Here is a 26,189-nt window from a genome sequence, read left to right as displayed (position 1 = left end):
ATAAACACACATAACAGCAAAAGCAAAAAAAAAACAACAACAACAAAAGTACAACTCAAACAAATCACAACAAAAAGCACTAAAAGAAGTGAACACACAAGCCAAAACATAAGAAAATAACCGCACACAGTGCGAAGAAGCTCTTATGAAGAGATAATTAAAACGAAAACAAAGACAAAAACAAAAACTGAATATGAGTATAAAAACAAATAATAAAACAAAAGTGAGCTAGACTTACAACAAATGAAACACAATACCTCACGAAAGCCCATAAGCATGAGTACGCAGCCAGCTGCTGGTCATTCGCAATCCAACGGTTGTCGCGAACGTTTAACTTTATTCTTCATAGTTCAAACTCGTATTGAGCGTGTGTTTGGTGATTCCACAAATAATTGATTGATTGCAAAGTGTAAAGTGAAATATTGTTTTACAAAATATAAGTTTATTTTTAACAAGAACAAGCATTCTGGCAAATATTTGAATTATAATACATTTATATAACATTTGAATTATACATACATATATAGTAGACTTATCAAAAATAATTTTTTGTTCGAAACTGCGATTTGATTTTGCGCAGGAAACAGGAAAGTGATAGCGCAAACAAATCAACTGCACTGCGAATATTCACATGTACATATATACACAGTATAAGTATATGCATTTATATATTTATGTTTCTGTTGCTTACTTTTACTGTTGCCTAATTGATTACTAACTCAATAAATATAGCGCTGAAACCAACGTTCTGCTGATTGCATGCCAACATTATAAAACTTTTAGCCGGCAAATAGCGAATCAAACTTGAAAAAAAAAGAAAAAAAAAATGCAGTTTGTGATGAGAAATATAAATAAATACTTATGTATATAATAACAACTGCATGCATATATTATTAATGCAGAAATCGCTTTTGATTTAAAAAAAAACCACTTTGATAAATTATTTTCTAGTGCGCTAGCATTTAGTATATATGTATGTATGTACAGTGGAACTTCTCTAACTCGAATCACCAGAATCCACAAAAAAACTTCGAGTTCGTTAGAGAGACTTCGAGTTATAGAAATTTTCATTAAAAAATACATTTTTTCAAAAAGCTGGAAATATATATATTTCTACACGGTTTTATTTATTTACTTCGCATAAAGTTTTATGTACACGCGTTAAGGGGCACACCTAGTGTGATGGCTTAAAAAAAGGTGATTTTTGGGAATTTTTATTCAAAAAAATACTTTATAAATTATTTCAAAATTTTAAGAATATATTTATACATGTTTCAGGAATATACAGTCAAATTTTTGAAGAAAAAAAATTAAATATTTTTTTAGTTATAGTCGATCTCTAACGGCGCAAAAAAAAGGCCCTTCACTGCTGCAGTGATTCCGGCCTTCTCCGTGGATGAAATCTAAAAAAAAAAATTCTCGTTAAACTAGATAATATTGTCTGTACAATGACCTACGATAAAAAAAAATTAAAAATTGACAAATAGTCGTTTTTTATCCAGAATTTTGGTCGTTTTTGGCCTACCAAAATTCGATTTTTTGATCAGATCAAAAATCGATAGGTCATTGTACGAAGAACTAAATATAGAACATGTAAAAAAAAATTCGATAGTGATCGGATCATTTGTTCTTGAGTAATCACTGCAGCAAATTCGGAAAATGCTGTTTCGAGAAAAACGCGTTTAAAGATAAAATGATCGTTTTCACTGTTACCGAGCGACTGCCCCTTAAATTGCTATAACTCAAAAACTATTTGAGATATCGATTTGAAATTTTAATATGTTATTTTTAAAGGTGTAATCTACCGAAATATGAAACAAAAAAAAAATGATGAAATATTTGAAATTTCACACTAGGTGTGCCCCTTAAAACATGTATTTTGTAATTTTGCTTCATCCAGTTTGCTATTGTTTGGCTCTTGACGTCTGTATCCCATCTCTTTGTTACTTGATTTATGCAATATATAAGTGTAATATCATATTTTTGGTTCAACTCCATGCGATATAAAGGGACTCTTTTAAAATCCGGCTCGATAGTAAAATTTGAAATTATGTATTATAACCTGATCGAAAAGTTCGATTTATGGAAGGAAACTTGTATGAAACTTCACTTCTATTGCCAATTCAAAAGTTCGAGTTATGGAGAACTTCGAGTTATAGAAGTTCGAGTTATGGAAGGAAATTTGTATGAAATTTCACTTCTATTGCCAATTCAAAAGTTCGAGTTATGGCGATCTTCGACTTATAGAAGTTCGAGTTATGGAAGTTCGTTCCACTGTATCTACAAATGTGGCTACGTGTCTAAAATCTGTATCTTGCTTTCATGAAACATTCATACATACATAGGTCTCTATTAATCAGCACTGAAAATAATGAAATAGAAAATGTTCAGTTTATTATGTATAACATACATACATACATACATAAATATGTACAATTGTAAATGCACCTAATTAATTATGTATGCCCTATTTATGTTTTCCAAACTTGTTTACATTTCTATATCTGTTTAGATCACAGTTTAGTTCGATATTCAAAAGCGAAGAGTTCATAATTAGAAATCAAAACATAACGAAGCATCGCACGATAACAAGATGTCGCGTCGGCTATGTATTGCCGCGTTTGGTATCATACAAATCGTCGCTTTGGTGTGCGCAGCGGGGTAAGTGAAAATCATAATATTTTATTTATTAATTATTATTTTGACTATTTATATATTTTTAAAAATATATATTTTTTTAATATTTCCAACCACAAACATATGTATATACATATATTGTTACAAATTTAGTAACTTTAATTTTTATATTATACGTGGTGTGTTCAAAAAATAATGGGAATTGTAAAATTTCTTGGGTTTGAAGAATCAAATTGTAATTATTTTATTACGTTTATAAACATGCGCCTGAAATACGATAACTTTCAACAAAGATCAGCTGTATTCATTGCTTATTTTGTCTGTGGCCGCCGCCAAGTTTGGACGAGTTCCAAGAGCTTGAATATTTTCTTTTCTTAAAAGCTCACACTTCGTTGCTGCGATGACCCAGCCTCCATATTCGATTTTCCGTAATCCATTAAATGTCACTCGAAAAATCGCTTGCAGAGCCAAAGTCTATCACAAAAATCGAGTTTGAGAAGTGTTTCGCCGATTGGAAGCAGCGCACAGTGGTTCCGCCATAGGGCAAAAATCAAAAAATCTATCGCACGATTTTTTGTCAAAATGTATAGAGATAGATGTCTTCTAAATTGTCCAAACTTCCTATTTGCAAACCGTTTTTTCCTAAAAATCTAACGGTACTTTCTAAAAAAAGAGTTCAACGCAGGAATACCTGTATTTTTTTTAAAGCACAAACAATTTTTTTTGAATGGTTATTTTGAATGGATTTTGAAGTTAACTTGTGAAATTAATTAAGTCTAACGTAATTTGTGTTTTTAGTGAAATAAGTGTTTTATATCAACTATTTTTTTACCTTTTTCGTTGCGTCTTCTATTTGTTTACATAAAGTTGTAATTGTGTTCCCCCGATCCCCCCTTAATTGTATTTTATATAGTATTTAGCAGAGTCTTAAGGTAATAAAAGTGTTAAGGTTAGGTGCGGAAAGTTGCAGATGTATTTGCAATCGTCATAATAATAATGGCCTTTGAATTAACTATTTTTAAGTTCAAACTCATCATAATTGAGCTAAGGAAGCTTGGAAAGAAGGATAAATCGTCTTTATTTCAATCTGTGTACGGTTTACTAGAGGATACATTATAAGTTTTTGTTCTAATTATAATGGCTGTTGAATGGCAGTGAAAAATTGAACTGTACTATATTGGTTGATAATTTGCTTTTTCCCTACATTAATTTTTTATATGATATTATTCTTATAGGTGGAATATGGGAGTTGAATGAGGGTAACTATAACGACAAATCATGTTCAGCTTGTTTATCGCTTTCTTAAATATTTTTACAAAGCCTTACTGAAAGTTTTGACGCTCCGACCATGACCATGACAAGTATTTTTGCGCATCATTGCCATATATTATCGCTCATGACTGTTCTATGGGAGCTATAGGCCCTAGTAGTCCGATGGGGCCCGCGCCTTCATACAAGCCGAACCACTGTGCAGCGCTGGCATAAGTACGTAATATCGAAAGGGGGCTATTTTGAAGGCGGCAACATTAAGGGGTTAGGTGGGTTTAAGAGGCTGAAAACAAGAGTATTTTTTTCAATTTTTTTTTTAAATATACACCATCATATATTTCACATAAACAATTCAGCAAAAATACATACATATTTAAATAGTTGAAAAATTCCGAAAACTCAGCCGTTGGTACCTCATCTCCCATGATGGGTCCAAAAAAAAAAACTTTTGACGTGAACATAAAACTCATATTTGGTTAAACAATAAACCAAAATATTGCTTTAGCAAATGGATAAATCTAGTTAATGAGCGCAGAAAAAACGAAAATATTAAACTTTATATTTTTGACAGATTTTTAATAAAAAAAAATCACTTTTGAGTAAAATTTTCGGCACAGATTGGTTTGAAAATTGTTATAACAAAAATATAAAAAAATCCTGCATTCATTAACTAGAAAATATTATTCCAAAGTAGTGTTCAAAATTTGAATAAAATCGCTTCATAAATTTTCGAGATAACCGTGCCCACCGACTTAAAAAATTGAGTTTTGAAATAAACGCGTATAAAGTTTTATGTTGTAACTGACGTGGTCAGATGAGCGGAACTACCAAATAGTATATCTCGAAGAATTTTACTCAGATTGATGTGATTATTTGGAAAATATTTTAAACATATTCAAACATACTGTTTATTACGAAATTTTATGTTTTAATTTTGAAATTTTAAAAGCCACCTAACACAAAAAATCAAAATTCCCATCATTTTTTGAACACATCTCGCATACGATCAAATAATAAATAAAAAATAAAATAATTCCAAAGGGAAAACACACAAACATTAGCTTTGATTACTTAAAAGAAAATGATATTCCTAGAAAAGGTGCTAAAACTCTTGAATCATGCTTCTAAAAAAATAAGCAAATCAATTAAAGTTCGTGTCGCTAATAAATCTGGCATTACACTAAAAATTTCATTTTAGAGTTGAGAAAAAAAAGTAATTACAATTTAATGATTAAGCACCAAATAACGTGTTCTTTATTCAATAATAAACTGCAATGTTTTATATTTCTAAAGTAATTAATGGTGCAAACACATTTTGACTATTTGACATTTCTTTAACTGGAAAAGCTTAATTGTTCATTTCGTACATGTGTATGTGCATATGTATGTACATGATTTCCATATGATTTACGTCAGACAATGCCAGCGGCTAAAAAACATAAAACAAAGTATCAAACAACATTAATATGGATTGTACATTGGGAATTCCCTAGCGCCATTGTGGGGCGCGCACGTAGCACTTAGCGAGTACATACGTACACATGTATAGTTCGATTTTTATATATATATTTTTTATTTCTTTGTACCGTGTTGCGAAAATTCAACAATAAATAAACAATAATTATCATCTACTAGCAATTATTAAATATAGTTAACATTTTACTTATATTTAATATTTAACTAAACTGCATGAACTAGCATATGAAATTATGTAAAGTACAAAATTTATGTTGCTTTACTCAAAACAAATACTAAAATTAAACCAAATTAGCGCAAAACTATTTTTTATTGCAGTGTCGTAGAAATTTCCTACCGGGTATGCATTTATCTCTATCAGTATCAGCTGGTTTTCATTCGCGCACAGCCTCTCTCACAACAAATAAATAAATAAAAAATGTAAAAAACCGGCTAAATTGAATTTGAGCACAGTTTGCTTGTTGTTGTTATTATTGTTTTTTGTTTTTATTATTATTTAAACATATGATCATCCCTATCAATCAAGCCAGATGTCATGCATATTTAAATATTGTGCATAAAATCAAAAAGCAAATTCATATATATACATATATAGAATAGAATGGAATATATAGAGTATATATATATATATGTGCTGATAACCAATCGAAAATACATAAATTATATTATTTGCAAAAATAATCAAATCTTGTAGAATAACGCATACGTAGTGACCTGATCTTGTCAATTCCTAGAAATTCAACATTTGAGTGATTACTTCAGAAACCCAGCCATTAATTCTTTAAAGATAATTGCATTCAAATGAAATATTAAAAGTTTACCACTTATCACCATAAGACATATGCTCAATTGTCTTCATAAGAAATATAATCCAAGAATACCCACAGCTATAGGTTATCAAGTGTGCTGACCTATTGGCTTTATTAATACCGAGAAATTGATGATAGCTTGTTTTGATTAACTTTCATTTGTACGAAATATAAACAACAACAAAGCAGCAAACTTTATGAGTCGAGACTTGTTTGAACTGCTTGTTTATTTCGTCAAGACATATGTATGTATGTATGTTTAATTGTAATTGTAGGTAGATAATTAAGTGAAAAAACAATGACAACAAATCTTCCTACACGTTTTTCCCCCACATTACTCTATGTAGACAGTATATTCTTGAGAGAGATTATTAGTATATAAGTATTTTTTTTTAATAAAAGATGAACAAAAACCTGATATGGAAAGAAAAAAACACAAAAAATATAAGAAGAGAGTATGCACTAAAGCAATCGATTATTGGAAACGCGATTGTTCGTCAGCTCTAAGTTTACAAAAAAAAAAAAAATACTTGTACTTAGTTCAAACGAAACGAACCATTTAGTATCAGCTAGGATATTATTAAAAATTGGTTTTTATGTAAATAATTTATTGCGGACTGCAAAAAAGTGCATAAATTAATACAACAAAAAACGAGCTGCATGTTTGTAGATTTTAGAAACAGTTCGTTAAACTTATTATATGAAAAGTAATGAACAGGTTTAACTCAGAGCTGACCCGCGGACAACAGACAGAAACAATTACACATGGATGTAAATTTATATTAGACAAAAAAAAAAATGCATTGAAATATACTGTATATACACTAAAAAAAATAATAAAACAAATATCCTGTTGCCATTTCATACATTACACAGACATTACTCCGTGATCGGACCTGGCACCATACGCTCCAATTTTAAATACAATGTAGCCGTTTCCGTGCACAAGGCGGAGGGTCCTACCAAAATTGATGTTAGCATTACGGGTCCCTCTTTTAATGAGACTATAACCGTAGAGCTGCAACCGATGTCTACCGAAAATATTGAATTTGATGTGCCACAACTAAAGGATGGTGATTACAGTCTGGTGGCCAAAGGTGTGTCTGGCATCATCTTCGAGAATTCCACAAAGCTGGATTATGCAGACTACAAACCAGCCACTTTTATACAAACCGATAAGGCCACCTATAAACCAGGTGATTTAGTGCAGTTTCGTGTACTATTCTTGGATGCCAATACACGTCCGGCAAAAATTGCCAAGCCCATCACAATTGTGATTAATGTATGTAGTACATGCAAATACTTTGTAACTAAACATTTTAAACAGCTGCTAATACAAAATTTCGTTTATAGGATGGCGCACGGAATCGCATAAAACAATTGCAGGATGTCAAATTGACCAAAGGTGTTTACACCGGTGAATTTCAGCTCTCCGAACAACCTGTGCTCGGCGATTGGAATATCGAGGTTGTTGTAGAGGGTAAAACACCGGAATCCAAGTCTTTTGAGGTAGCCAAATATGTATTGCCTAAATTTGAAGTGTCTGTTGAGACCGCCAAAGATGTGGCCATACCGGATGGCATTATTAAGGTGACCGTGCGCTCAAAGTATACCTATGGTAAATCCGTTGAAGGCATGGCAACGGTAAACATTAAACCAACATATCATCATTATGGCATGAATATACAACCCGAGTCATCTAAAGAGGTTTACGTCGATGGTAAAGGACATGTTGAATTCGATTTAGTTAAAGACTTGGGTATAACTGCTGAACGCACATATGTGCCGCCATTGAAAGTATTTGCTTCGATGCGTGAGAAGCTCACTGGTAATACACAAAATGCTACAGCAACTGTTAACTTGCATGCTGAGCGCTATCGCATCGAAGGTGTTAACGTGCCGAACACTTATCAACCGGGTAAACCGACCAAAGTCACTATTGTTGTGAAGAATGTAGATGGCTCGCCGGTGCATGATGCAAAGAATAAAGCGAAATTGACTGTGAATCCCCCTCGAGATTATATATTCCGAGATTATTTATCTCAAGATGAATCAACGCACAAGGAGGATAATAACATTTTGGAATTTGAGTCAAATCTAGACGAACACGGCATGGCTACTTTTGAGTTTACTTTGGCCGAAACTGACCGTTATTACACCGTAAAATGCAAATTCTTAGATACAACATCATATCTAAGTTCCATATCGAAATTTATACCTAGCATTGATAAACCTGAATTGTTAAAATTGTCGGTGAACACCGAAAAGTAAGTACACAAACATTGTAGTTAATAGCAGTGAGCAGTGAAGTATTGTTACTGATCTACTTACACATTTATTAACAGACCGCGTCTGGGCAAGCCCGTTGTGGTAGAGGTGAAATCAAGTGAAAATATTCCATACTTTGTTTACACTATTGTTGCACGTGGCAATATCTTGAAGAGTGAATATGTCGATGTGCCAGAGGGCAGGAAATCGCAGACCATCAAATTTATGCCCACATTCGAAATGGTGCCGAAGGCTAGTCTATACGTGCACTATGTCTTCGACAATAATTTGCGCTTCGAAGAGAAGACAATTAATTTCGAAAAACAATTCGAAAATTCTGTAAGTGAACTGACGTTTGTTTAGAAGAAATGTTTTTAAAATAATTTGTATTTCTAAAAATATTTCGAATAGATCGATATTAGTGCACAACCGCAAGCGAAACCAGGCGAGGAAGTACAGTTACATGTCAAAACGGATCCCGATTCATTTGTCGGCTTACTTGGTGTTGACCAGAGTGTGCTATTACTTAAATCGGGTAATGATATTACCAAAGATCAGATTTTCAACACGCTAAGCAACTATGAGACTAGTACACCATGGATGCGTGGTTATGGACGCTATCCGGGTCAGGAATCCGGTGTGGTAACAATGACAAATGCCAATTATCCATACAACGAAGGTAAGTGCATATTGCAATGAAAATTATTTTTTATTTTCAATATTATATTGTAAGAGCTCACATAATCTTAGTGTTGAAAATCAGTGTTATAAATATACATACTTATGTAAACCCAAGAGTTATACCCATCACCACTGGCACTTGCTGATGATGTGCTAAACGATGCGTTTCTTGAAGTTGCGCTTAATGATGAGCCCATGCATCGTGATATTACGGATATGACAGTTGATCCTTCAGCGTATGGCGTATTGCCGATACGGAAAATGTTTTTAGAAAGCTGGATTTGGATATTGCGTAATACTAGGTTCGTGCGCTACAAAGAAAAAAAAAAAACAAAAAAAAAAACGAGCACACTAAAGCGGTTCAACTATAGCGACTCTTCTGCCTAATGGTGGTGTCTAAAAATAACGATTGTACTAGTGATTTCGTGCGCTGCCTATGGTGCTACGGTTGTAAATATTTAGCATGTCTGAGGTGGAAATTAACCACGTAGTATTGCAAAAAAAAAAAATTAAATGCTTTCAAAGAATGAAAAACAGCGTTAAAAACAATTAGACTAATTGGATTTATTTATATTCGCGGTGGAGGACACTAAATATTTACACAAATATCTATATAAAAGTGAACAAGTGGTACAAAACAGCACGCCTATAATTGTATACACACGTTTATTTTTATGCTCTCGCAACCTGTTGCACAGAGTATTATAGTTTTGTTCACATAACGGTTGTCTGTGTCACCAAGAAATATAAGAGTTAGATATGGGGTTATATATATATAAATGATCAGGATGACGAGTGGATTTGAAATCCGGATGTCTGTCCGTCCGTCTGTCCGTGCAAGCGATAACTTGAGTAAAAATTAAGATATCTTAATGAAACTTGGAACACATGTTCCTTGGAGGTTGCTTTCGAAAATGGGCAAAATCGGTCTACTGCCACGCCCACAAAATGGCGGAAACCGAAAACCTATACAGTGTCATAACTAAGCCATAAATAAAGTTGGCACATTTGGATGTAATTTTTTTGGAAAAGTGGGCGTGACCCCGCCCCCCAAATAGGCTTTTTGTATATAACTCGCAAACCAATAAAGCTGTATAAACCAAACTTTCTGCAGTCGCTTATTTTAGCCATTTCCTTATACAGTCCAAAAATGAAAGAAATCGGATAATAACCACGCCCACCTCCCATACAAGGATTAGATTGAAAATTACTTAAAGTGCGTTAACTCACTAACGAAAAACGTCAGAAACACCTAATTTTACCTAATTTACATAAGAAATGGCAGAAGGAAGCTGCACTGAGATTTTTTTACAAAATGAAAAATGGGCGTGGCATCGCCCACTTATGGATCAAAAACCATATCTCCAGAACTATTCGATTGATTTCAATGAAATTCGCTATATAACACTTTCTTGACACCCTGATGACACGGGTGGAGTATGGGAGATATCGGTTCACAACTACGTCTACTTCCTATATACATACATATATACATTAGGAACAAATGAAGATAGCGGAATAAAACATTACACAAATACTGTATTTGAGCTGTGACATCACTTGTGGAAAAATTGTCAAAATCGAACCATGTCTTTTCAAGGCCCCTGATATCGAACATGAAGATCACAGTGCCTAAGGGTAATTATTCAGCGAAAATATAAGTAAATCCCTCAGATATTTTTATGTAATTCATTCCCTCTGAATTTTTTTCTTATAACAGTTTCTCACTGTACCTGAAATGGTAAAAATCGGGTCATAACTTCCCCCAGATCCCATATACCTAATTATAAGTAATATTAAATTAAGTGAGCGTATAGTCTTCGATACATTGTATCTTGGTGGTGAAAACGAGTGAAATCGGTTTAGGAATTACCTCAGTCCCCATATACTATTTATGATGATTTTCGTTATTCTATTGAACTTTATGCCGAAAATATGGGTCGAATTGTGTTATCTTTATAAAATTACATCAATAAATTGCGAGAGTATAAAATGTTCGGTTGCACCCGAACTTAGCCCTTCCTTACTTGTTTTATATTTTTTGGTTTTAGCTGAGTATATATACATGTTAGAAAGAGCTTTCGCGGAAGAAGAAAGGGTTCTATACGATAATGTAGACGAAACAGACTCCATGGATCGTTTCGCTGTTAATAGCGTGCCGACCGAAACTGCCGAAGCCATTCCCATAGTGCGTAAAAATTTCAATGAAGTATGGATTTGGTATGAAAATGGGTCAACAAATGACACTAAACGGTTGGTTTAAAATAAAGCATACTTCGTGTGTACATATTAAGGAATCGTATGCATACGGAGCACTCGAACCTATGTAGAGCATTAGTTGCAACACAAAAAAAGTGAAATAAAAAACTAAAAAAAAAGAACCAAGAAACTTACAAAAATAACAATTCGAATATACACCTTTTGATAAGTTTTAAAATTGTGGCCTCTTTCGGAAAACCGCATTTTTCTCCCCAATTAGAGGGACTTGTCTGACTAACTGTTTTTCAGATTATTTCTTACAATGTCATTATATACACCAATTTTGTTCCTGTCTGTTTCGAAAAAGTTGATTGATACATCCTTAAAACTTGCAGGCAAACGTTTTTATGGCCACCATCATTATGATAACATTGATTTTCGAATGTATGCTCAGCCTAGAATCAGTTATAGAAAGGGTACATCATATCTTCGACCTATGCTTTTCTCAGCAGCATCAAGAGAGCCATTTTATCCTGCTAATCCAGCAGTGGCACCAATATTACGTAAAAATTTTGCGGAAAATTGGATATACGAAAATACTAAGTAATATAAATTTAAATATATCAATAAAATCAAGCAAATTTAATTGGGGAATCAAATTACTAACATAACTACATTAAAAATACACTATTTACAATTATTTGTGGACTCGACATTCGACAGTTCAAAACCAAATTTTTCTCCCAAATTAAGAGGGACTTGACTGACAAATCACTGTTTTTTCAGATTCTAAAACTTTTTCAGAAAACAGAAACCCACCTAGATAGGCACATTTCAATGCTACCATTCGAACAAATGAATTAGAAAATTATTATAATTTGGAAAAAACGTTAGACGAGCACAATCGACCAGCTATTTTAGAAATTTTCGCAAATATGTGGTAAAGTCCATGATCCACCTTGCAACGATTACGAATTACTTTATTTATTTTAAGCTCCGTGTGTGTACAAATCCTGAAAGTTGCTCAATATACTGTGTATATATATTTAAGTATGTAGTGCCTGCGATGTGCTTACTTAATGTTACTCATAACATCATAACAATTGAATGTTGCTTATTGTCGAACTGTTTGTGGCAATGCAAATAGGCATGTTTTTTTTTTTGGTTTTTATATAATGGTGCTAATCTATTTGTAGGTATACCACGTTATTATTTCTTGAGGGCCCGTTCTGGTATGGTTGACGATAGTTTTTTACCAGGAATGTCAATTAGTGCTGGCGCGTTTGCGCCCAGTTTTGCACCAAGTGTAATAACGCGTCCTATGAGAATTCGTAAGGACTTTGCTGAAGCTTGGATTTTCGATAGTTTCTCAACTGGTGGCAGCGAAATGTTAGTTGCAAAATAGTGCACATCTCTCTTTATAAATTCATGCACCCAAAACAAAATTAAATGCATCTGTTCATTAGCACGTGTTCACAATTCCCCTTTAGATATGTACATATTGTATGTAATTGGCAGTTTTTTTTTTTTGTAAAAAAAAGTTAATATAAAACTGAATTGTTTCTTTGTTGCGAAAAACATTATATTTTTAACACAACTGTCTCTCTATTAGTATTAAAATGTAAAATCAATTCCTATAGTTAGTAAATTCGACTTCCAATTCATACTCCCATATAGAAAATAATTTGCACACATAAAATCATATTATTATATTCTATAGTGTTATATAATTTTAACAGCATTCTGCAACAATTTAACACTTGCACTTATAAAATCAATGAGCAAAATTCGTTTTATTATTATATTAACTTTGCTTCCGCCCTTTTTTTTTGTAAATTTAAGGTTTTTTTTGTATAACAACGGTTACAAATATCGATGAGCCTCAGCCGCACTTTTCTTGGAATTAAAAAAGAAAAGCAAAATTTCCCGCAAATGTCGAGAATTCGGCTCAAAAAGTGACATTTTCAGTTGAGAATATGTTTGGGATGCAAGCAGATCTCTACAAATATTTTGTTGGGTTAAAGTTGCCACAAATGTCCAAGATCGATATAAAACGATTTAATCGATTTATTCGATCAGTGCTTGACCCTAGAGACATTCCCGCAAATGTTGAGAATTCGGCTCAAAAAGTGACATTTTCAGTTGAGAATATGTTTGGGTTGCAAATATTTTGTTGCCACAAATGTCCAAGATCGATATAAAAAAAATCGATTTAATCGACCAGTGCTTGACCCTAGAGACATCTATTGGAAAACGGAGGAAGCAAAGTTATAGACCAATAATATCCGTAATTTGTATGCCATTTTCTTCCATCTTCTTTTATCTTTGAAAATATTATACTAGACATGCATAGCTTTCAAGTGGACGATTGATCATCAAATACAGTTATAGGGGTCCATTGTGTTAATTTTTAACCAACGATAACGATACATAGCACTGGGTTTAAATTGTGCTGTGATTCATAGCAGAGTTACATGCAATTACACTTAAATTTTTTGCATTCCATCTACGCTGGTGTTCAAAGTTTAATAAAATCCAAAATCCAATAATTTTGACGAATTTATTGACAATCAATGAATAATTTTCACAATTAAAACCAGAAATTTAAATCATGTTTTTGTTCGCAGTCGTACATTATTATTATGGCACTGGTTTACAAAGGCCAGTTTATGCTATAGCTGCTTTTGGGGGCCCGTTCGCGCAATCCAGTTTAGTATTCGCCAATGCAATGCCTTCACTCCACCTTCAACCAGGGCAAGGCTTAGGTCTAGCAAGCGCTCTAACACCGACTCTAACACCGACTTTGAGGAAAAATTTTATCGAAAACTGGATATTCATGAATCAAGAAAAGTAAATGTATTGTATGCTTGCTATGTATTTTACCGCTTTTCTAGCTGCCCCGATTCGTTTGTAAACGCTTGTATATACATTTTTGGAAAACACTGTGCTTATATTTAAGACTTACACTATTTATAAACAGTTTCGTACATGGTATTTTTTTTTTGGGCATATCTACCTAGTATTTTGAAAATATATACCTAAGTAATTTATTTTGAATTTAGATATTCTAAATCCATATTTGTATTGGTTTTTTATCCTGATTGGTAATATCGGTGCATAACTATATAGTAATGAACTGTAACTGTCTATGGCTCTCATTATTTTATGAGCGCTACTCTATGAGAGATGATTATGCTTTCGCTCTGCTCAAGCATTTTCAAAAGCAGTTGACTAGACAATAGACTTTGCCTCAATTTGGTTTTTCCAAAAAGAAAGAATTTAAACTTTTTGTTAATACAAGTTTAATAAAAAAAATATATTTATCTTCAATGTAGTTCATTACTAAACTTTTGCAAATAACCGTTGAGCTTAACGACACAAATTTAACGGTTTCTAATTTGAATCAATTTGTACACATACTAACAAAAAGTACTTATATAAACTAATAACACTATATTCTAAAGTTGGTATAAAACTAGAAAAATTAAACAGTTGTTATAAGCAACGAATGACAACGAATTTCCTTGAAGTTTAGCATAAACCCGACAGCGACTAACCTAAACATTGTTTCAGCAACTGAAAATAACGAGCAACAGCTGTCTAATTTTTGATTTTTTTCCAAAATTTCTATTGAATTCTTTCGCAATTATTTAAATCTCATCTGCTCCTCTAATAGCTAATTGTTTAACAATTAGTACTTCCTTTGCATTGCGAAACTCTCTCTCAGAATTTCTTATTATGTAGCTTTAGAATATAAATACCTTGACCCCACTGACGAAGATCTATTATGTGAAGCACTGCCACTACAAGCAATGGAGCTCGCCAAATGTGATAAAGTCAGTGAGACCTCAACGCACTGGCGTAGTAATTTTGCCGAAATTTGGATCTTTAATCAAAGAATTAGGTACATAAAATACTTGTGCGCTTGACTTACACGTCTTATGCGTGTGTAATTCTTAGATATTTATATAGTAGTTGTTAGAGTATGATAGTTATTTTTCTATGTTTAGTAGTATATAGAAATATGTTCAGTTGGATGTTGTCTTATAAATACTACCTTTTAATGATTGTGTGATCTGTAAGAGAAATCTTATAAACCCGAAGTGTTCTAAGATTGCGTTATAGGTATTTCTTACAATATTATTGTATATAGCAATATTTTTCCTGTCCAACCTTTCAACACAAACACTGATAAACTGTTTTGAAAAAGTTGATTGATATATTCTTTAAACTTGCAGCCAAACCTTTTTATGGCATCGATCTTTATGATAGAATTGCTTTCCGAATGTATGATAGTCCTGAAATCGATTTCAGAATTGCTTCTTCATATCCTAGTCCTATGCTTCACTCAGCAGCATCAAGAGTGCAATTTTATCCAGCATATCCAGCAGTGGCACCAATATTACGTAAAAACTTTGCGGAAAACTGGATATACGAAAATACTAAGTAATATAAATTTAAATATATCAATAAAATCAAGCAAATTTAATTGGGGAATCAAACTACTAACATAACTGCATCAAAAAAACACACCACTTACAATTTTTTGTGGACTCGACATTCGACAGTTAAACTGAACATTATGAATTCGAAATCATGCCTGCGAGAGTGCTTTGCGTAATTTTGGTTTCAATGTTTCAATGTTGGTGTATTTAAGCTGGTTTTTTAGATTGGTTAGCATGTCAGAACTTTATAATAGTTGCAATACCCGTTCGATCCATTCTCTTAATCCTACTTGTATTTAGTTTATATATTCTTCAATACTGTCTTCTTCGAATCTAACATAAGTTTACAGCTTAGACGTGTTGTCAACCACTATATGGTTTTCTTATTAAATTTCACTTCAAAAGAGGCGGAACTTGTTTACTGGACACCAGACCCGATACCCGAAGAAGAGCTTCTTTTTCACGATCTGGATGTCATTGCCGCAGCAGCTTCATTGAGAGAAGAAATCATAGATGATATAGCGTATTTCGCGAAAAATTTGCACGCTCGTCCCACCAAACCACCGACACGCACATATGTAGAGCGCACTTGGACATGCTCAAATGTTGAATTACTATTTTATATCAAGTAACACGTTAATACAAAAAAAAAGAGTGAACAACGCTTAGCAATATTGCATAAAGTCTTATATAAAGTCTTTTACCATAATAATTTTTTGAAATTTATGCTTTAAACTTTTTCTTTCTCTGAGTATTAACGTTCGCTTAAAAAACATTCATATGAATCTCTGAGAACACCATTCGCAGTGCTGTAAACTATTTTCAACACATATTTCTTTTCATGCGAATTGCGCCATTGCTCCATTGCCTCGTTAACAGAGTTTCTTAAACGCTTTACATATTTTATAGCAATTTCAAAAGGAATTCACCGCTCCTACTCCGCTTCCAATATCGGTATTTTCTTGAGGAGTGGCAATATGAAACGTCCCAGCGTAGGTCGTAATAGATCACCTACGGTAGTTAGATACAATGCAGCTCATACACGCCACAGCGGACGTACTAACGTTGGGAACTCGCTAGTTGTACCGTCAATACGTAAAATGTTTGCAGAAAATTGGATATACGTCCTTATTGAGTAATAATATTGTGTTAACATATTGGTCTCTCGGCGTTCGTCAATGTGATGTGCTTGCACCTCATCTGGTGTTTTATAATGTTTTTGTGATGTATATTTACTCACTCCAAATTGTGGAAACCGTAATGAGTTTAAGCTCAAAGCTCAAAGTGGGTATAATAAACTAATTTTTCGTTCGTTTTAAAAATTAGTAGATCGGTTCACATCTCTTTTAAAAACACTGCCATTATTCTATGTTCGGGTCTTAAAATTACTGCATAAATAAATATAAAATTTGCATGACTAACACTTAGGTTAGATTAAAATTTAATTATAAGCACATAGTCACCGTGTTGTATACGTGTTCTACACTTCTGCATGTCTTCCGTATAGGCCCTAAGCAAAGATATCCCATAGTAGGCGGTTCTAGCGGTGCTAACGTGCCGATCAATGGGGCCTCCAAACACCGCAAACAATCCACTACAGAAACCTCGTTGACAACCACCTCCACCACAACTGCTGCATCTATAACAACTGACGGCGATAAGCAAATTCAATACGAATTACGTGCGAGAGAAATTTTTTTTGAAAATTGGATTTTTTACAAAATTTGCACGGTGAAATCGTATGATGTTTTTTTTTTGTTTTGATTATTTTCAAATATTTGTGTTTAATATTTGGACGCAACATGATGCTATTGTGGTTAATACTTTTCATTACTACGTATGTTTATAATTTAACGCAAAATTAATGTTTCATCGATTGCTGTTTGTCAATTTTACTATCAATTTGTTAATTCAGTTGTTTGTGGTGTTTATTGTGTTATTTAATATATATATATATATCGCTTACGACAGATGCGAAGGCACATATGAAGCTGTAGTGACCCTTCTTTCCATATAACCTCAAAAAGGAGACTTAGTAGATAATATCTTTATACTCGTAGACAAATATTATCGAGGTACTATGATTATTTATACGAGTATTTTATACTAGTATCTGCTTAGAATCTTCCACTGTTCTCCAATTCACGAAATTTTGTTCTTTCTATGCATGTACATCTCAACTTCTCACGTCGTCTCTCATGGCAATTCTAATAAATTTTCCAGTTATTTACTATCATCTCGCACTGCCAGCGCCTATGCCATTGGGAGCATTTGGTCCCCCTGTAGCAACAATTTCACCGATGCTTTATACGACTACTACTATCGCCGGTCCAATGGACACAAACAGAAGTCCAGCTGAAGTGCGTAAAGAATTTCCAGAATCGTGGATATTCGATAATAATAATGAAGTGTAGGTTTTCGAAATGTAGAAAGATATTTTATTAATATTAAATATGACAGCTGGGCAATGGTGATACATACACTTAGTATTGTTAGAGCAATTGTTGTGGTAGCACTCTGTCAATATTTAAATTTTTTGGATTTTTGAGAAAAACATTTTCTAATTTTTACCAATCACTTTTAGTTAATGAAACGATTTATGCAGGGTGTAATTTACATACATTTCATTCAAGTTAGTTCATTTGTGCTAAAACATACATATAAACATAATCACTTTCGGATTTTCATTGAAAATTGTCTTAGGCGAATTCTTTCAAAATTTTTCAAAACTTTTTTCAAATTTTTTTAAAAATTATTTTTCCAAAATTTGTTTTCAATTTTTTTTCAGAGGCACTTTATACATTTAAGTTCTGCGTGTAAATTATTATTAATCATTTTAACGCGATATTTTGATTTTTTTCTAAAAACCATATATATGTACATAACCTCACTTTCTCTGCATATTAATTTGGAAAAAATAGAACTTTTCCCATAAAATAAAATTGGTTAAATGCTCATTGGTGACAATTGTTTATAACATAGTATATTTAACTGTAAATATTGCTTTGAAAACTGTACACACTCTTCACACTTGTAATAATGCCAAGCTCAGCTTGCATGCTATGATGATTCAAAGAGTTCGCAATCTGCTACTGGAACAATATTGCATGATATTTATATTCACAGTTATTTATTTAAAATACATATGTAATTTATCACACACACACACTAAAACATAAATATAATATTAGTTCTGCACATAATTAACACGTCCCTATGCATGCTCATACGAATTTGTCATAATTTTCGTCCAACTTTAAATCACGCTTACCGCTTACGCTTGTTTCGTGCTATTGTCTCAAACTCGCAACTGTTCCACAAATAATAACATATACACTTTTTTATTGCACTCCCTCAACGCGTCTCGCCTACAGCACCGATGGTGGTAATTTTACGCTGAGCAAGAAGATACCCGACACAATCACCTCATGGGTTGTCACGGGCTTCTCACTGAATCCCAATACTGGTATTGCGCTCACAGCAGATCCCACAAAAATACAAGTGTTCCAGCCCTTCTTTGTCTCAACCAATTTGCCGTATTCGGTGAAGCGCGGTAAGTTAAAGTGCATGCCGAAAGTAAAATACAAACTTCTCTAATTTTCTCACCACATTTCTTTGGTCATTTTAGGTGAAGTTATTGCCATACCCGTTATAATCTTCAATTATATGGACAAAGCATTGGATGCTGAAGTCGTTATGGATAATACAGATAATGAGTATGATTTTACCGAAGCGACCAATGAGATTGAAGACAAACCCTTGGATGTGGTGCAACGCGTTAAACGTGTCTCGGTGCCCTCAAATACTGGACGCAGCGTTTCCTTTATGATACGTCCCAAAAAGATTGGACAGATCACATTGAAAATCACTGCAACTACACCACTGGCCGGCGATGCCATACATCAAATGCTTAAAGTCGAACCGGAGGGTGTAACACAATACGAGAATCGTGCAGTTTTTATAAATCTGAAGGATAAAAATGTGTACAATGATAAATTGCATGTGGATGTGCCAGCCGAAGCTGTGCCCGACTCGGAATATATAGAATTTTCCGTTGTGGGCGATTTGCTTGGACCGACATTGAAGAATCTCGACAAGTTAGTGCGCAAGCCGTATGGCTGTGGTGAACAAAATATGGTGAATTTCGTGCCGAATATATTGGTTTTGCATTATTTGGAAGCGATCGGCCAGAATATGCCTGCAATTACGACGCAAGCAAAGAAATATCTCGATATTGGTTATCAACGCGAATTAACGTACAAACACGATGATGGTTCGTACAGCGCTTTTGGCAAATCCGATAAGTCCGGTAGCACTTGGCTGACCGCATATGTGATGCGTTCATTCCACCAAGCAGCAAAATACAGCGATATTGATCCTAAAGTTATTGTAGAGGGACTGGACTTTTTAGCCTCGAAACAAACAGCCAATGGTAGTTTCCCCGAATATGGAAAACTCTTCGATTCGGCGCATCAAAATGAATTGGGTCTAACCGCTTTTGTACTGTTGGCATTCCTGGAAAATGTGGTAAGTAGTAGAATAAAGTGAAGTCAGTCAAGAAAGTATCTGTTTTATAAATGCGTAGATAACTAAATCTCATTTATTTCACACACACACTTATAGGAGCACATACCCAAGTATAAAACGCACGTCGACAATGGTTTGAAATATCTATTGGATAACGTGGATCAAACAGATGATCAATACTCGTTGGCCATTGCTGCATTAGCACTGCAAATAGCTAAATCGCCAGCAGCCGATAAATTGCTCACTAAACTACAAGGTCTCGCCAAGCAGGAGAGCGATCGCAAGTGGTGGTCCAAGGCTGAAGCACCCACTGAGGATGACATCTGGCGTTGGCAACCACGTAGCAATGATGTTGAGATCACATCGTATATACTGCTTGCTATACTGGATAAAGAGGGTGCCGAAAATGCTTTGCCCGTTATTAAATGGTTGATTTCGCAGCGCAACAGCAATGGTGGTTTTGCTTCCACGCAGGACACCGTGATGGGATTGCAGGCGCTTATAAGCTTTGCAGAGAAAACCGGCGCTGGCAGCGGTGCGATGGACATTGAATTTACCGCTAGTGGCGGTGAAGAGAATAAGGGTGCCATTAATGTGAACGCCGAAAATTCGCTGGTTTTGCAAACGCATGTGGTGAGTTAATTTGAAATGCGACTTTTCATTGTTGAATGAAACTAATTTAGATATTTTTTCTTCGTTTTCGTTTGCAAACAGCTACCTAAGACAACACGTCAAGTTGATTTTACCGCCCAGGGTAATGGTTCGTCTATGGTGCAATTATCTTACCGTTATAATTTGGCCGATAAGGATAAAGCACCAAGTTTCCAGGTGAAGACCAATGTCAGTGAGAACGAAAACCTATTAATTCTTGACATATGCGCTGAATATGTACCCGCGGATGGCAACGATGCACAGAAAGAATCCAATATGGCTGTCATGGAGATAGCGCTACCCTCCGGCTATACGGCAGAAACCGATGCTTTCAATGATATTGAGGCGGTGGATCGCGTTAAACGCACTGAGACGAAAAACGCCGATTCGACGGTTATTGTCTACTTCGATGGGCTGAAACCTGCCGATAGCAAGTGTGTGCCAGTTAAAGCGACCAAAACACACGCGGTGGCCAAACAAAAGCCCGCACCGGTCACCATCTATGATTACTACCAAACGGATCGTCGCGCCACCGAATACTACCAAGTAGAATCGTCGCTTTGTGATATTTGTGAGGGCGAAGATTGCGGTGCATCATGCCAAAAAGTAAAGGAAAGCAAATGAAAAATTCACCTCAAAAGAAATTGTAATATAAACTATCATAGAAAGTGTATTTTATAACGGCAACATTTATATTTGTTTATTAAAAAAAAAAACTATTTAGGTATGTATATCTGTATGAGATAAATAATCAAAATTAAGTTTATTACTAAATTTGTTGAAATATCAAATATTATATAATTTTAATAAGAAGCCTATATTATGCAACGCTTCAAAGAATATAAATGAAAAAAATATAAAAAAACTGCATTTTATTCGCTTTGATCACCCTATATGTTAGCCATTATTTTATTGCTCATATAAAGGTATGCAGTTAACCAGTAATTCATAAAATCCGATAACACAGAATTATTGCTGATTTAAAAAGCAATTAAATACACTTCGATTAACTACAACAACTACCGATTTAAATAGGCTTATCTGACACTGAATGCCTGATAAAATTTGAAAGAGTCTAATTGTACTTAGTTATGTCAATTAACTCAACTGAAATCAGTATAACTGCAACTGCGAACTGCTCAAGATGAAGCGCCACATATTAGTCTTGGCCGTATTGGCCATTCTTATGGCCATTGTTGGCGCAACAAAAGTGCGTTATGATAATTACAAAGTTTTCAAAATCAGGACAAAGAGTTTAGAGCAACAAAAATTGATTGAGAACTTAGCGAAAGAATCGAAAAGTGTGAGTTTTTAATTCTTGTTTGAATTTAATGCTTGCACAAACATAAATTAACTATTTGTAACTGCAGTTTAACTTATGGCACAGTGGCAAGGGAGAGGTCCACATCATGGTGAGTCCACAAAAATTTATACAACTACAAAATTATACGCAAACGTTTAATTTGCCTTTGGAAGTGATGGTTTCAAATGTACAAAGGTAAATATTTAAATTAGTTTGTGTGAGAAGAGTCTAAAGTAATACTAATTTTGCTTCAAAGTTTAATAGACGGCGAACAGATAAGTAAAGCGACAGACAATGCGCATACTTTCGGTTGGACGCGTTATTACCCCTTATCAGCGATTGAAGCTTTCTTAGACGACATACTCGCCAAATACCCTGATGTCACTAGTCACATAGATATTGGCACCAGTTATGAAAGACGTAAGATACGTGGCATCAAAATCTCCTATAAAGAGGGTAATCCCGGTATATTCATTGAATCTAATATACACGCACGTGAATGGATTACTTCGGCGACTGCCACTTGGTTAATTAATGAGCTGTTAACTTCAACCGATGCTAACGTGCGAAAATTGGCTGAGAATCATGATTGGTATATTGTACCAGTTCTCAATGTGGATGGTTTTGCCTACACGCATACAACGGTACATAAACTTCAACTTTATATATGTTGATTTAAGAATATTTAAAATCATATAAACATTTTCAAAACAAAAATCAGGACCGCATGTGGCGCAAAACGCGACAACCAGTAAATTTTTCACCTTGCATTGGTGCTGATCCCAATCGTAACTACAATTCGCACTGGATGGAAAATAATGGCGCTTCCTCGAATCCCTGCGACGAGACATATGCCGGTACACATCCTTTTTCAGAGCCAGAAGTTAAAGCCCTCGCCGATTATGTAACCAGCATTAAGGAACGACTCAATATTATGCTAGCCTTTCATTCCTATAGTCAAGTTTTACTTTCACCACATGGCTGGACTAAGGAACTTCCCACCAATTTTGATCATTTAATGGCGGTAGCGAAGGCTTATTCCGATGCGGTGCTCCAGTTGCCATACAAAACAAAGTATACTTATGGCACTTCATCTGATGCAATGTGTAAGTGTGCGAGATATTTTATAGGTCTGTGTGGAAAATAATCTCCAAGCAATCAATATTAGCAAGGGGTTTTTGTTTTAATTTTTTTCAACTTTTTTTCTCAAAAGATTTTGCTTCTGGCGCTACTAATGATTGGGCCTACAGTGAGCAGGGTATTCGGCTTTCCTACACAATCGAGTTTCGTGATACAGGACGCTTTGGTTTCATTCTACCACCAATACAGATATTACCACATTGCGAGGACACGATTGCCGGTTTATTAGCTCTGGTGGACAAAGCCGACGAACTGGGTTATCTAAAAGTTAAATACGCATAAAATTCCTGGCAATATTAACGTTTCATGTGAATTATTTATAAAAAAAAAATATATATAAAAAATAAATAATAAAATGTTAATCATGGTACTGTATGTTTTAGGAAAAATAATATGCAAACAATTCCAAAAAGGGGGCCCTGTTCCGCATATCATCGTAATGTAGTCCTAGTTAATAAGATATTTCAATGTATTCCTTTGGAGATCACGAATATGTGTAGTTGATGTTCCTCAAATATTTGCACATAATTTAATTCCAACACTTCTTTTACTGGGATAATCACAATAGATATCCGGTGGATCAAAATCACAAAAGAGCACTTGACATCAGTACCAGAATCACTCATACAAGCTCTTCTGGACTATTATTATTTATAATCCTGTTTAATTTTAAATTTTTTCAAATTTGAATTCCACATTTTTTCCTCTTTCTAAATCAACTTAATAAAATATTAACAGTACAGTGCGTACGGAGGATAATACCATATTATTAATCACTTTGGTTTTCATAATATAGGTACATACACTACAAATTCTTGGACTAAATACTTTACAAATCCAAACGAACAACTTTTATTCTTCCTATCAATAATTCAACAGTTTGATTAGATCTAACTAGTGATAACAACATGTACTTAAGCGTTACCATTATATTGGCTATAGTCAGTTAAGCTTTAACTACCGACTGCTCAAGATGAAAAGCCAATTATTAGTCGTGGCCATATTGGCCATTCTTCTGGCCATTGTTAGTGCCACAAAAGTGCGTTATGATAATTATAAAGTTTTCAAAATCAGGACAAAGAGTTTAGAGCAACAAAAATGGATCGAGAACTTAGCGAAAGAGTCAAAAAATGTGAGTTTTTAACTTTTATTTTAATTTACTGCTTGCAAAAACATAAATTAACTGTTTATAATTACAGTTTAATTTATGGCATAGTGGCAAAGGAGAGGTACACATTATGGTCAGTCCACAAAAATTTATACAAGTACAAAATTATACGCAAACGTTTAATTTGCCTTTGGAAGTAATGGTTTCAAATGTACAAAGGTAAATATTTAAATTAATATGTGTGAGAAGAGTCTAAAGTAATACCAATTTTGCTTCAAAGTTTAATCGACAGCGAACAGATAAGTAAAGCGACGGACGATGTCAACGCTTTCGGTTGGACGCGTTATTACCCCTTATCAGCGATTGAAGCTTTCTTAGACGACATACTCGCCAAATACCCTGATGTCACTAGTCACATTGATATTGGCACCAGTTATGAAGGACGTAAAATACGTGGCATCAAAATCTCCTATAAAGAGGGTAATCCCGGTATATTCATTGAATCGAATATACACGCACGTGAATGGATTACTTCGGCGACTGCCACTTGGTTAATTAATGAGCTGTTAACTTCAACCGATGCTAACGTGCGAAAATTGGCTGAGGATCATGATTGGTATATTGTGCCAGTGTTGAATGTGGATGGTTTTGCCTACACGCATACAACGGTATGTTTCATTGTGCCAAAGCTGTAAAGAAAGTGTATTAATACATATTTACCTATTCTTAGGATCGCATGTGGCGTAAGACGCGTCAACCGGTGGAGGGTTCTCGCTGCATTGGTGCCGATCCGAACCGCAACTACAATTCACATTGGTTGGAAAGTAATGGTGCTTCCTCGAATCCTTGTGACGAAACATATGGTGGTGCATACCCATTTTCTGAGTCGGAAGTTAAAGCGCTCGCCGATTATGTAGCGAGTATTAAAAATCGCATTAATATTTTCCTCGCATTCCATTCATACAGTCAGGTCTTACTGACACCTTATGGTTGGACAAAAGAGCCCCCATCAAATTTTGATCATTTAATGGCAGTTGCGAAGGCATATTCCGATGCGGTGCTCCAGTTGCCTTACAAAACAAAGTATACTTACGGTGCAACCGCTGATGTAATGTGTAAGTATGAGCGTTTATTTTTTCGCATTTCATGGCATGTTGACTTCAGATTTGTATTTTTCTATTTCTTACAGATTTTGCCTCCGGTGCTGCCAATGATTGGGCGTATAGTGAACAGGACATTGAGCTTTCTTACACAATCGAATTTCGTGATACGGGACGTTACGGTTTCATTCTACCACCAATACAGATATTACCACATTGCGAGGACACACTGGCCGGTTTATTAGCTCTGGTGGGAAAGGCCGATGAACTGGGCTACCTCAAGCTTAAATATGCATAAGATATGAGCATTTCATAAATGAAATATAATTTCTGTTGGTTTACAAAATAAAGCTTTAATACTTGCAATAAAAATAAATTGGGTTATGCATACGGAATAATGGTAGAAATTGTGTTTTTTCGACCTACTGACAAATGACTGATTTCTTAGAAAACAACTGGCTCAGAATTGTATTAACATTCCTCCTGTTTCACAGTATAATTACATGAAAATTATTTTGGGTATCTTTCACACTATACATACATAAAGATATAGTATTTATTAGACCTATAAAGTAT

The 26,189-nt window shown here is 34.3% G+C and overlaps 3 protein-coding genes across 12 annotated transcripts; all 3 read left to right on the top strand.

Annotated features, from left to right (window-relative positions):
• The first annotated feature begins 250 nt into the window (after window positions 1-250).
• Window positions 251-21,855, top strand: LOC105214199 (thioester-containing protein 1 allele R1). Of its 10 annotated transcripts, none has more exons than XM_011187491.3 (11): window positions 251-409; window positions 2,513-2,661; window positions 7,068-7,473; window positions 7,545-8,458; window positions 8,537-8,798; window positions 8,871-9,138; window positions 18,008-18,194; window positions 19,159-19,337; window positions 19,413-20,311; window positions 20,408-20,944; window positions 21,026-21,855. In XM_011187491.3, exons 2-11 carry the CDS (start codon window positions 2,594-2,596, stop codon window positions 21,584-21,586), a joined length of 4,281 nt encoding a protein of 1,426 aa, XP_011185793.2. In that variant the 5' UTR covers window positions 251-409; window positions 2,513-2,593; the 3' UTR covers window positions 21,587-21,855. The 10 variants fall into 10 exon arrangements, with proteins under 10 accessions (XP_011185793.2, XP_011185785.2, XP_011185789.2 ...); XM_011187483.3 differs by lacking the exon at window positions 18,008-18,194 and adding an exon at window positions 16,694-16,919; XM_011187487.3 differs by lacking the exon at window positions 18,008-18,194 and adding an exon at window positions 15,578-15,785.
• Window positions 21,856-21,960: 105 nt separating this feature from the next.
• On the top strand, window positions 21,961-23,761 carry LOC114804225 (zinc carboxypeptidase). Its single transcript, XM_029041608.2, has 5 exons — window positions 21,961-22,265; window positions 22,333-22,460; window positions 22,522-22,909; window positions 22,987-23,371; window positions 23,479-23,761. Exons 1-5 carry the CDS (start codon window positions 22,107-22,109, stop codon window positions 23,685-23,687), a joined length of 1,269 nt encoding a protein of 422 aa, XP_028897441.2. The 5' UTR covers window positions 21,961-22,106; the 3' UTR covers window positions 23,688-23,761.
• Window positions 23,762-23,896: 135 nt separating this feature from the next.
• On the top strand, window positions 23,897-26,149 carry LOC105214196 (zinc carboxypeptidase). The gene is made up of 5 exons (XM_011187480.3): window positions 23,897-24,537; window positions 24,605-24,732; window positions 24,794-25,181; window positions 25,244-25,628; window positions 25,703-26,149. Exons 1-5 carry the CDS (start codon window positions 24,379-24,381, stop codon window positions 25,909-25,911), a joined length of 1,269 nt encoding a protein of 422 aa, XP_011185782.2. The 5' UTR covers window positions 23,897-24,378; the 3' UTR covers window positions 25,912-26,149.
• The last annotated feature ends 40 nt before the right edge of the window (window positions 26,150-26,189 follow it).

Source organism: Zeugodacus cucurbitae, chromosome 3 (assembly GCF_028554725.1).
Source record: "Zeugodacus cucurbitae isolate PBARC_wt_2022May chromosome 3, idZeuCucr1.2, whole genome shotgun sequence".
Lineage (NCBI taxonomy): Eukaryota > Metazoa > Arthropoda > Insecta > Diptera > Tephritidae > Zeugodacus > Zeugodacus cucurbitae.
Note: the sequence above shows the minus strand (reverse complement) of the source record. Positions and strands in the feature narration are given on the sequence as shown.

Coding starts and splice junctions, on each gene's coding strand:
- LOC105214196 (XM_011187480.3), top strand. CDS start 24,379: ATGAAAAGCCAATTATTAGTCGTGGCCATATTGGCCATTCTTCTGGCC. Junction 24,538..24,604: donor TAGCGAAAGAGTCAAAAAAT/GTGAGTTTTTAA, acceptor TTATAATTACAG/TTTAATTTATGGCATAGTGG. Junction 25,182..25,243: donor TTGCCTACACGCATACAACG/GTATGTTTCATT, acceptor ACCTATTCTTAG/GATCGCATGTGGCGTAAGAC.
- LOC105214199 (XM_011187483.3), top strand. CDS start 2,594: ATGTCGCGTCGGCTATGTATTGCCGCGTTTGGTATCATACAAATCGTC. Junction 2,662..7,067: donor GCTTTGGTGTGCGCAGCGGG/GTAAGTGAAAAT, acceptor TACATTACACAG/ACATTACTCCGTGATCGGAC. Junction 16,920..19,158: donor TGGATATACGTCCTTATTGA/GTAATAATATTG, acceptor TCTCGCCTACAG/CACCGATGGTGGTAATTTTA.
- LOC114804225 (XM_029041608.2), top strand. CDS start 22,107: ATGAAGCGCCACATATTAGTCTTGGCCGTATTGGCCATTCTTATGGCC. Junction 22,266..22,332: donor TAGCGAAAGAATCGAAAAGT/GTGAGTTTTTAA, acceptor TTGTAACTGCAG/TTTAACTTATGGCACAGTGG. Junction 23,372..23,478: donor CACTTCATCTGATGCAATGT/GTAAGTGTGCGA, acceptor TTTTCTCAAAAG/ATTTTGCTTCTGGCGCTACT.